Here is an 11950-nt window from a genome sequence, read left to right as displayed (position 1 = left end):
GCTACTAGGTTCAGAAAAAAAATCACGTGTCGTCTTCTCGCATTAAAACTGTATAATCTCAAAACTTACTAATTTTACAGGAGACAGTTTTAAAGGTTTAACATGCAATATTTTTAATGTTAATTATCTTTATAGCATTATTTTTTATTTTTTACCAGTTACAGTATGTGTCTTTTAAAGTAAGATAAAATTATGTATTAATTTTGTTAATAGTAGTCAAAACATAAGTAAACTAAAAAAAAAACAAACTAAACTACAACTACTACGCACTTTTGACAGTACTTATGAGAAAAATACTGGTGATACCAAATGTTTACGCATATTAACTCAATTTCGAATATTTTTGGAAATTGTACACTTTTATTGTGAAAAGGCGATCATTATTATCCAGCCCTTCTCCCAGTCACCTGGGGTCCGCGCAACATGTTTTCTCCTTCCATCCTCTTCTATCATATACCATTTCTTCGCTCACTCCTTTCTTACCCATATCGTCTTTCACGCAATCCATTCATTTCTTCTTAGGTCTACCTGTTCCTCTATATCCTTCCACATTCATAGTTAACATTCTCTTAACCAACCTCATTTTCATTTCGTCTCATCACATGTCCATACCATCCCAAACGAAATAATGCGAAAAGGCGATGTAATGAACAAAGTGAATGGCATCTACTGAATGGTGAGGTTAAAGTATGAACTGCACTCGTGTGTAACGCTTACCTGGTCGTACTGGTGCGGGAAGCAACTCGTGCGCGACTGTCGCCCGTGCAGCGGCTCGCGGTTCCGCCAGCACGCGAGTTGGCTTGCCGCGCTCAGCAACCCGTCTACGTCCCCCGAGTACTGCAATACATTCGTTCCTCAGCTCACCTTAGGCCACTTCGATAAAGCGGCACGACATGAGAACCCTCTCATCGTGGCCGCCGGTAACTACATTCCCGATCCTGCGGACAGAACGGAAAGCAGTCGACGTCGCGCCAAACACGTCATTTCGGATCCTCCCGATTCACTAAAGGTGCTTTTAGGTACCTCAAGTACCGGTCATCGTTCTCGTCTCTCTCGCTTGCGACGGGTTCGACGAGTAAATTAACCCGCAGACACGGTCCACTGAGTTTCTCGCCGGATCTTCTTAGTGGGTCGCGTTTCCGATCCGGTGGTAGATTCTGCGAAGCACGGCTCTTGCTAGGGTTCGTGTTAGCAACGTCGTCAGGTTTGAGCCCCGTGAGCTCACCTACTAGTTAAGGTTACGCTGAAATAGCCTCTCAAGCCTCTCGGCTTGGTAGGAAAAAAAATCACCTTAGCGCATTAAGGCGAGGCCCATTTTAGTTTGGAACTGAAGAAACTATCAAGATATTTTAATACGTTTTTATTAGCTTCAGACGTATGTATGTTTGTAACGGAATCTTTGAACATGATTTTGACCCCCTTCAAAACGTCGGACTAACTCGAAATTTCGTATACCTACATAATTATTAAGGACTGATAACAATTCAATATTTAAAAAAAGATTGAAAAAAATTGAAATTCTACTAAATAATAAAAAATAAATAATGGTTTAAAAAAACTAACAAAATACGCTTTTATAGAAAATCCAACTAAAAAATAGAAAATAAATTTGAATTAAAAATAGTGTAAGAAAAATGATTTTATTGTAAAAAAAGCGTGGTGGGTATGGGCAACAGTCTCACTTTAAGCTGGAATGTATGACTCTATGTGTCAGAAAAAGATGATTGTTACACGAGCGGATTACCTTTACGGATATCTTTGATCACTAGTAAATTTCAAAATTAGAGGCATAAAGCGTTAATGTTAATAATAAAAATGTGTGCGGTCTATTCACAGTAACAGCGTAACATCATAATTCTCATTCCCTCGCAGGCAAAAAGTTATACCTATGTACCTATGTGTTTGTCCCTTTTTATTTATTTTATCAAATTTCATTTTCGGGTAAAATCAAAACCTAGAAGTATTCTATCTCATAATTTCGCAAGCTAAATCTTATAGACTTAGGTAGGTATATCTACTATCTCTGTTTCTTGTTTACATTTTCATTTCATCGAGTTTCAAATCAAAATAGTTCTCAGAAAGTTTTCATTTCTAAAAAGACAAAACAATGAATTCACATAAAAGTGACTTATTCTAATAATAATAATAAATAATAAGCCTTTTATTTCCTACTAAATACTTTAACAGTTATTAACTAATCACTTAACTAATTTAATACACTTTGGTAGTTTTATGTAGAAACCCCGTATTGGGTAAAGGCCTCCTTCAAAGATGTCCAAATGTCTATGTCCTGTGCGACGTTTTTCCAGTTTGGACCGGCGGCTGTCCTTATAATCTCATCTTCCCAACGAGTAAATATCCGAAAATTAAGATAAATGAGGCCTATAAAATCAAAGGCAGCTAAACGCCATAATGTCGTAAAATGGTTTAACTATGGCGCCATCTTGTTTAGTTAGTTGAACACGCTTTAGTGTTTTCATGTTAAAACAAATGCAGCTAAATCTGTAACAAATTCAGTTTAATTTTTTAATTTTTACTCTGTACTCAAATATAAACGAAGTTTTATCATTTAAAATTCAGATTATTAGTAATATTCTCAGTCTTTATAAATCTGCTTTAAAATAAAGAATATCGTAGCTACCCGAACAAAGTAATTTCAGCTTCTCAAACCGGGAGTGTTGCTAACACTGGCCCTAGCAAGAGCAGTACTTCGATGGATCGGGAGTATTCGTAATAACGTGTTTGGGGCCGAATTTTGTAGTTTACCTTAATATTTGACAGACTTGGATTTAGCTGCCTTTGATTTTATAGGCCTCAATTATTCTAATATACGGGTTTTTTTTTTTTTTTTGTAATTATTATACTTGTCCTCTAACGTAGTCAGAGTCCTTACTTTTCATTTATATTTATTTTTGCTTTTCTTATATTTATTGTTTTATTTTACGAAATGTTTCCAAATGATCAATTAATGTGAATTTAATGTTAAGTTAATATGAATTATCAAATGTTATAAAAAGTGTTTCTATTTCCAAAAAAAATTTTTACTATCCTTAGGGGGGTTCTGGGGTGTTACAATATATACTGATTATATATTGACATCCCAGTTTTCTTAGGTCTTATTTTTATTTATTACTTTTTGAGCTACTTTAATAGTGTATTCTATAAATTTCTTTTTTATCTCTTTGTCTGTCATCAGTTCTGGTAAAACTGCCCTGTTGAGTTCGACGCCCAGCTCCTGTTCCAGGTCATAGCGCTCCCGGGCAAAAATAGGGCACTCCAGCAGTACGTGCGGAACCGTTTCCTCCGCGTCTGGATCGCAGGTGCACGATGAGCTCGCCTTACACCCGAATCTTTTCAGGTATGCAGAGAACCCACCGTGCCCTGTTAGTATCTGGGTAGTAATGTTGGAGTGCTCCATCCCCCTCACGACCGCATATGCCCCCAATGCATTTGGGAAAAACAATTTTGTTCCTGATGCGGTCTCCCCCGACCGGTATCTCCGATCCCACTCGTCAAGCGTCTCCAATCGAATTTGTCGCTTGACGAATGATATCGGACACAGGTCGTAGTCCGGTTTTCGTTTTGACCGCAGAGCAGCTTCCTTAGCCAGTTGGTCGGCTCTTTCGTTCCCCTCCAATCCTACGTGGGCCTTTATCCAGAACAAGGAGACACTCTTGTTCTGGAGCATGCAGCGTCTGATGGTGTCTCTTGTTTCCACTGCTAAGGGATGGGGGGAACTGACGTTGGTGATAGTCTGAAGAGCCGACATCGAGTCACTAAAGATGCCGAACGCAGTCCCAGAGTGATTCAGCGCCTCCCTCACTGCTCTTTGTAGAGCAAGGAGTTCTGCCTGATAGACGGTGCAGAAAGGCGGAAGCGTGAGCTTAAGGGCTTTGGTTTCGGATACCCTATCCCATAAGGATAGCGCTACCCCCACCTTACTCTCGAGCTTGCTTCCGTCCGTGAAGATTCGAACCTCAAAGTTGTTGTGGTGTTCATATTGTTCCTCGTCTATCAGGCTTTTGAATTCCAGGTTTACTTGCTCTGCAGGGTGTGGCGCTTTTATCATCGGGGCCATGCGTTCCTAATATCCGGGTTAGTAGTTGGTGTGTGTACCTGTCTGTTGTGTTGCGGGTGCGGCGGGCGCGGGTCGGGCGGCGCGCACGGGCGGTACAGCGCCAGCAGCAGCAGGTTGGTGCGCGGCACCAGCGCGCCCGCCAGCGGCCAGCGGCACGGGTGCGGCCCGCCGCGCAGCGCGTCCGCCGCCGCGCGCGTGTGCTGCGGACGCACGCACCGCTTGTCAATCTTACGAATCTAAAGCACCACGACGTGTCGTCTTTTCGCATTAAAAGTGTACAATTTCCATAAATACTGGTAGTAGGACCTCTTGTGAGTCCGCGCGGATAGGTACCACCACCCCGCCTATTTCTGCCGTGAAGCAGTAACGCGTTTCGGTTTGAAGAGCGGGGCAGCCGTTTTAACTATACTTGAGACCTTAGAACTTGTATCTCAAGGTGGGTGGCGCATTTACGTCGTAGATGCCTATGGGCTCCAATAACCACTTAACATCAGGTGGGCTGTGAGCTCGTCCACCCATCTAAGCAATAAAAAAAACTAGCCCTAGCAAGAGCAGTGCTCCGCGGAGTCTACCACCGGATGGCGACCCACTGAGAAGGTCGTGCACCTGCAGCTGGTACAGAGGGCGGGTGCGGTCGCAAGCTGCGAAGCGCGTTCTGTTGACCAGGACTCTGTCGTCGTAAAGCGACTCGAACTGGTCCGCCTCGTAGTTCTTGCGCAATCGGTTGCTTCGCTTCATCTTCTCTTTAACAGTTTCCGCGGCCACGCCTGCTCCTACGGAACCCAACGATATTGAACTTTGAAGCTTCACATTTAAATGATTGCGGATTGTGCCGGCTGAAGTTAGCTTATCCTGCATTTAGTTAGGTTGTAAAGTATCCAGCCATTACGAAGTAAGTTAATCGCAAATAACTTGTCAACAAATATACCTAGTCACATTAAATATTGTGTTATAACCTCGTAAATCTGTGTTCAATAAAAGTAATACAGTATCTTAATTTATTGATGTCTGAACTTACTCTCACGCACAGAATATAATAACCAAAGTAATACGCTAAAGCGTTCTTTAAGGGCCTATGCACACCACGTTTTTAACGCGCCGTCGACGCGCGCTTGTAGCGATACAGACGTGATACGCACGCAAGTCAGACGCAGCCCGTAGACCTTTGCACACCTGTATAAATTCAAATACGCGTTTGAATCGATACAGAAGCGATGTTAACGCGCGTTTGTATAGATACCCACGCGCGTTAGCATCGCGCCTGTATCGACACAAACGACAACAAACCGCTCTGTAGGATAAAAGCGCGCGGTACTAAAACGCGTGTCGACGGTGCGCTTAAAAAATGTGGTGTGCACAGGCCCTAAGACACACCGCTTGTAGCTGTGCGACGTCATGTCCGGCTTAGGTAGAGGACCCTGTTGTCTTATTCATTTATGGCATTGATGGATAACGGCACTGAGTGGTCACTGGAGCTCACCGACATCACAACGTGAGTTCCGCGACACAAACCGGAATTACGTGTCTGCGTCGCGGCACAAATAGGATCGTGCTACCTACCCGTGTGAGCTCACAATACGCCATACTACTAGTAAATCTAAGTTTTTTTTTGAATGGTCACGTGGTTACCTAAGTACCTACTTACCGGCGTTCACAATCGTCAAGAGTCCGATAAATTCTTGCGCAACACGAAGGACTAAAGCGATCGATCGCCATAACGATTTTAATATAGAAGGCACCATCTGGAGGAATAATGAATCAGACTAAAAATGTTTTTTTTTTAATCGGATAATAATTAATAGCAAAATATCGCAGCATAAGCACTTCATCTGTGAACATGGTAGATTTTGTGCAATCGAAACATCGGTAATTATGCAATGAAAAGCTCAAGCCCTACTTGTATTTATATAGTGTATTACAAAATGTTTGTCTTGCTAGGTTATAAAAAAAGAGCTTTTGTACCTAATTCTTTTATTGCCATAATGTAATAAAGATTTCGGAATGATTGTGTCTTTCTAAAGGTCATCTGCAATTAATCGCCGGGTAGTAGATCCATCTATCTCTCACCAAGGCGGCGCTCGACTTGTTTGTGGAAGTGAAGCACACGCTCTGGTAGTCGTGCAGCCAGTTGAGTTGGTAAACGGAAGCGTTGAGCAGCGCCGCCATCGCTGCCGGATGCAGCGCGGCCAGGTGCACCCCGGCCCCCCCGCGCGGCGCCACCACCCACCCCGCCTCGTCCACCACCACGCACATCCACGTCTCGCCGTCGCACGACACCTCGCAACTCTCCTCATCTTCCTCCGCGCACTGTCGCAGATTTAGTAGGTATTTATGTGTTTTTTTTTATGATTACTGGTGCCCCGAATACGCCTTTCCAGTTTTACCGGGACAGGCAAGCAAAGGCTCAGCCAGGAGGGGTGGGATTTGCTAACAGTCGCCCGAGCGCCTCCGAAGGAGAACTAACAACTCAAGAGCAGCTGCTTTGTGAATGAATCTACTACCGGATCGGAATCGTGACCCGCTGAAGAGATCCGGCGAGAAACTCAGCGGGCATCGTAACTCGTATTGCAATTATGATTAAGAATTCTATCTAAATTATTGTTTTACGATCGATACTGCTACAGTTTCAAATATAGTCATAAATATCTGTCAGAATCTGACGATAAAAAGTATCACGGTAGGCTGCGGCTTGGCTCTGCCCCTGGCGTTGCTGACGTCTGCTTACAATAGCAGTAAAAAGAACCAGTCTCTATAAATTCACACATGATCGATGACCCGATGATCAACAAATTGAAATATCCTTCTTCTCGATGAAATAAACGAAAGCCGCTTTTAAATAAAAGGGGTTATTGAAAGGATTTAGAACAGAAATTGGGTTTTTGTTATAGCTCTGTATGCAGAAAAGCATACAGCCTACCTGGTGGTGAGGGGTTATCGCTGCCCACGGACATCAGCAATGCCATGGGTACAGCGAAGCCTCGATCTACCGTTAAATACTTTTCGTAAGCCTCGTTTGAACAAAGTCAGGTTATAGCGCTGTAGAGAGGACTTCATTCACCAAAGTCGGATGATACCTGGCAAAAAAGATCCCTGTTGTGGTCCTAATAGTATGGATTATAAACTCTCCGCCAATGTGGGCGGTGCAATGGTAAAAACTGTGGAAGTGTTTGAGTGCTCTGGCCCCATGGAACATACGGTACACAATAGAGAGAAACAATCCGACAATCCGAACGGCCTTACTGCCTATTTTATCCTTATAATTCACATTATGACATCTGTGGTTTCTTGACACCGAGTGGACTGTCAGTTTGCTCAGCAATTTCCCTCAATAAAGAATCTCAATAAAGGGGGCCTGAACTAATGTAATACTATTAGCTAAAACTCACCGGAAATTTGGTGATGCTGTTGAGTAAATCGTCCAGGTGGCTCGGATAGAAGTGGAAGCCGGTTACACCGATGATGCCCTTGTCCGGGGAGGTGAGGGCTCGAGCAGCCGTTAGCCATTGTTGGCTGACAGGCACCTGTAAACATTAATTTGTTTAAGAAGCCGTCTTAACGAAGTGATCTTCAATTCAACATGGAGGAATTGACAAGAAGGTATGTGATAAATGAAATCATTGTGGCCTAAAGGATAAGTTGTTTGTGCCGGTGTTCGAATTCGTACCTAGATCTGTCGCGAAGCAGTGAGGCATTCCGATTCTCGGGGTGTCGGGTCAGCCGATACTTTATACAATTGAGACTTAGACCTCATGTCTCATGTGGTTGGCGGTGTTCATGTAGTGATGTCTATGGGCTGCGGTAGCTCAGCATCAGGTAGGCCATGAGACCGTTCGACCATCCCAGCAACAGTCTACTCTTGGGGGCACGTTATCCTTTGCCGTATCACTTTTGTCAGAGCGGTCGTGGTCATCAGGTCGTCATTTAGTATCATTGCTGTGGACAGATGTTATGCGCCTCACGAGCAATCGCCACCCTCCCGGTTTCTGGTGAGCCTGGTACACTCATGCAAACAACTGCCAATTGCCGATCTAGTTAGGTTTTTTAAAAATCAAAAGCAATACAAGTCGGCATAAGAATTAGTACAGGGAAGGGCAAATATACTTAGTCAAGGTCGGACTGGGAGTAAAACAGATTTTTTGCAGTGCAGAAGGTCATTACATTAATAAGGCGATAAAACATAATTGAAGATATGAATGGTGACGTCCGCAAAGATATAATACATGGCACTCATATTTGAAAGTACGACAGCAAATTGCATTTTGATAATATCTAATCGTAATCAGATCTTTTTGTCGAAATGTTACAATTTTCAGGGAATCAATAAATAAATGATTCGAAGGAAGTATAGTTACAATTTATCAGTTCTATAATAAATTTTAGTTTTGGGTTATAATAAGTGCACGCATTTCGCTAAATTTTATTTTTATGGTTTAGATGGTTGGATACTTCACGACCCACCTGGTGTGAAGTGGTTACCCGAGTCCATAGACATCTAGAACGTAAATGTCACTACCCACCTTGAGATATGAGTTCTAAGGCCTTAGTTTTATAGTGCAACGGCTGCCCCACCCTTCAAGCCGAAACTCATTACGGCTTATTGGCAAAAATAGGCAGTATGGTAGAATCTACCTTCATACCTACTCAAAAAATATCCTAACACCAGTAATTACGTAAATTATAATTTTGCAGTTTGATTTTTCTTACACGATATTATTCGTTCACCGTGGAATTCGTTCGTGAACATTTGTTAAGTACGTATTTCATTAGAAAAATTGGTATCTGGCTCCGGGATTCGAACACCGTTGCATCTTTTTCACGACTTCACCTACTTACATGTTCTCTGTAAATATTACTACCGAGGGTGAGGTTTTCTTCGGATGGTTTTCAGAACTTAAAAAATTTCGTATTTCGATATTTACTAAAATAAAACGCTCGTGCTATTTAGGTTCTGTACGTCAAGCACGAAAAACAATCGAATTCGATTCTCGATACGAAAATGGATCATTACATTAGACCAGGGGCTCCCAAACTTATCTTGTCTACTGCCCACTTGAGAATAAATTATTTTTTAGCGCCCCCATTTTTTCACCTACTTAAAAACCACTGTAGCGAAAGTTCAGTCGGTGTCTATGAGTTCTCCTTGATAAAAATTACAAATCGCCTCCCAAGCCTCTACACAACGCTCCCATTTTTTTCTGGGTCTCTTACCGCCCTCCTTTAGGCCTGCAGCACCCACAAAGGGGCGTTATCGCCTACAATGGGAAAGGCTGCATTAGACGGTAGTACTCGATAGTCAGATTGAGATTTACGTTACCGTATGTCAAAACAATTTTCGTGCTCACGATTATGAGTATAACTTTCGAGAACGTGAAGATTCGATTGCGAAACCAAACTATATAAGTAAATTCATTCGTGCCGATGAAATTAATTATTTTTACGGACGGTAGGGGCGCTATTTAAATCCTACACATTTTAGCTGCTTTCAGACTACGATATACTATAGTGCCATATAGTATAGCAGCGTATACTTAGCCAATGATATGTTATAGTACAGTACAGTGTGAACGTGTCTATAACAATGTATGGTGTGCGTTATTGTTGTGCTATGAGCTATAAACTATAAGGTATTATATTATAGCGTAGTCTGAAGGCGGCTTTTAGCTCGATATTTATTTCATGTTGATAGCCATACGAATACTTTTTCGATAGTTATTAGTGCTTGCCCCTTTGTTCTTCGTGCGAGGTGACGTTCCGTGAGCACCGAGACGTGGTCACTCTTTCTTTTTTTTTTCCTACCTAGCTGAGAGCCTTGAGAGGCTATTTCAGAGTAACCTTAACTAGTAGGTGAGCTCACGGGGCTCAAACTTGACGACGTTGTTAACACGAACCTTAGCAAGAGCAGTGCTTCGCAGAATTTACCACCGGATCGGAAACGCGACCCACTGAGAAGATCCGGCGAGAAACTCAGTGGGCAGTCATTAGTGCTGGCCCCTCTGTCCTTCGAGCGGGATGACGTTGCACGAGCACTACTCACCGGCGGGGGCGGCGCGAAGCTGTTCCGGCGCAGCTGCGGGCGGCGCGCGGGCGCGTGCACGTGCAGCGCGGCGGGGCGGTGCGCGGCGCGCCGGTACCACGCCTCCCGCGGCCCGCGCGCCCACACGCTGCCCTCCACGGGCGCCGCGTGCTCGCTGGTCGCGTGGTGCACCTGCCATCGGGTCAGCCCGTTCTCTGACAGAAATATTAGAATACATTTCAAATATGGAGCGGTTCCTCCGACCGTGCCCTATTCTTTTACGCGGGGTCGGCTTTTCCTATCATTTGACGTCATTCATCTAGCTTCTGTATATTATCTTCCGTAAGGCCTCTCCCCTGACGTCCTTACAGGCTTTTCGACTAAGTGAATTGTGGTCTTCCTCTTTCTTTGTAGCCACGATGATCGTACCATCTCTGCCTAAACTTTTTGAAGTGAAACTTCATTAGGCGCGTTGAGAGTAAAATTAAACTCGCGACAGATTCGTTACGGCTAGGGAGGAAATATACAATTTAGGAGGAGCGAGAATGAGAAAATAGACAGAGCGTTTCGCAAACCACTCGACCGTGGAGAGAGGGAAAGGACAAAGCGAGCTAGGTCGTTTCTCTAACACACAGCATTCCTTATTACAAGAGACATTTCGTTTAAGAAAAATGAAGAAAACCACAATACTATACACCGCAACAGTAGTTTCACTTCTTTCACATGCATTATTTTTATTTCACTTTATCAGCAATTTTCGCAACCTTGAAAGTATTTTATGTCATCTGTCTGCTAAAAATGGGTGCCACTTAGAGGTAATTCGAGTGTTGGAAAAAACAAAAGGGGGCCAAAGAGATATGTAAGGAATACCGTTCGAAGATTGAAAACATTTGTTTACTTTCCGGCTAGAAATTCATTTCATTCATTCATTCAATGTCATTTTGAACGATAATCGAACGCTCATCTGCTGCATAAGTCTCAGATAAAGTCGCTTACCGGCTCACTCTTTGGCAACACTTCCCAGTACACAAAACTGTGGTAATACAAAAACTGTCAACATCGTCTTCACTTTCGACCGACTATAACAAAGAAGGAAGTTCTACGTTCGACTGTATGCCCTTTTTGGTCTGTTCACCGATATCGACATGTGATGAGACGAAATGAAAATGAGGTTGGTAACTAACTATGAAAGTAGAAGGATATAGAGGCAGAGGTACGCCTAAGAAGAAATGGATGGATTGTGTGAAAGACGATATATGTAAGAGGGAAGTGAGCGAAGAAATGGTATATGATAGAGGAGTATGGAAGGAGAAAACATGTTGCGCCGATCCCAGGTGACTGGGAGAAGGACAGAAGAATGACGAGTGTCCCGTAATGGCATATGGTACAAATGCAATGCAATGCCAGGGACAGCGGCTTGACTCTGTCCCTGGCATTGCTGATACCCATGAGCGATGATAACCACTCCCCATCAGGTGGGCATATACTCGTCTGCCTACAAGGACAGTAAAAAAAGTAATATATTGTTTAGTTGAAGTAGTACCACTCGCGAAGAAGGTGGTGATGGAGCCCAGCTCGCAGGTGGAGCAGTCCCGGGCCCGGTGCGGGTGCTCGTGCTCCCGGGCCCACTTGTCCGTGGCTATGGCGTCCTTGCACAGCCTCGCCATTAGACCTTCATCACCTAAGGGTAAGATAAAATTCTAATTTATTTTACACAGAAATACCAGCGCTCCTTTGACTCAGCGACATACGTTCCGGTTTGAAGGGTGGGGTAGCCTTCATATTAAAATATAACCTTAAAGTGTACCACTTAGGTTCTATAATGTTATGAATCTTGCAACTATTAGTGGTGCTAATGG

At 43.3% G+C, this 11950-nt stretch overlaps 1 protein-coding gene across 1 annotated transcript in view; it reads right to left on the bottom strand.

Annotated features, from left to right (window-relative positions):
• The window catches only part of LOC105842130 (voltage-dependent calcium channel subunit alpha-2/delta-3), a 32288-nt gene that overhangs the window by 1964 nt on the left and 18374 nt on the right, over nucleotides 1-11950 (bottom strand). Inside the window, exons 18-25 of the mRNA XM_038018505.2 lie at nucleotides 11635-11772; nucleotides 10113-10306; nucleotides 7465-7599; nucleotides 6146-6385; nucleotides 5724-5820; nucleotides 4685-4851; nucleotides 4117-4278; nucleotides 718-837 (exon numbers count right to left, since the gene is read on the bottom strand). Of these exons, the coding sequence (XP_037874433.1) occupies nucleotides 718-837; nucleotides 4117-4278; nucleotides 4685-4851; nucleotides 5724-5820; nucleotides 6146-6385; nucleotides 7465-7599; nucleotides 10113-10306; nucleotides 11635-11772 (1253 nt within the window). The remainder of the gene's footprint in view (nucleotides 1-717; nucleotides 838-4116; nucleotides 4279-4684; nucleotides 4852-5723; nucleotides 5821-6145; nucleotides 6386-7464; nucleotides 7600-10112; nucleotides 10307-11634; nucleotides 11773-11950) is intronic.

This window comes from Bombyx mori, chromosome 21 (genome assembly GCF_030269925.1).
Source record: "Bombyx mori chromosome 21, ASM3026992v2".
Taxonomy (NCBI): domain Eukaryota; kingdom Metazoa; phylum Arthropoda; class Insecta; order Lepidoptera; family Bombycidae; genus Bombyx; species Bombyx mori.
Note: the sequence above shows the minus strand (reverse complement) of the source record. Positions and strands in the feature narration are given on the sequence as shown.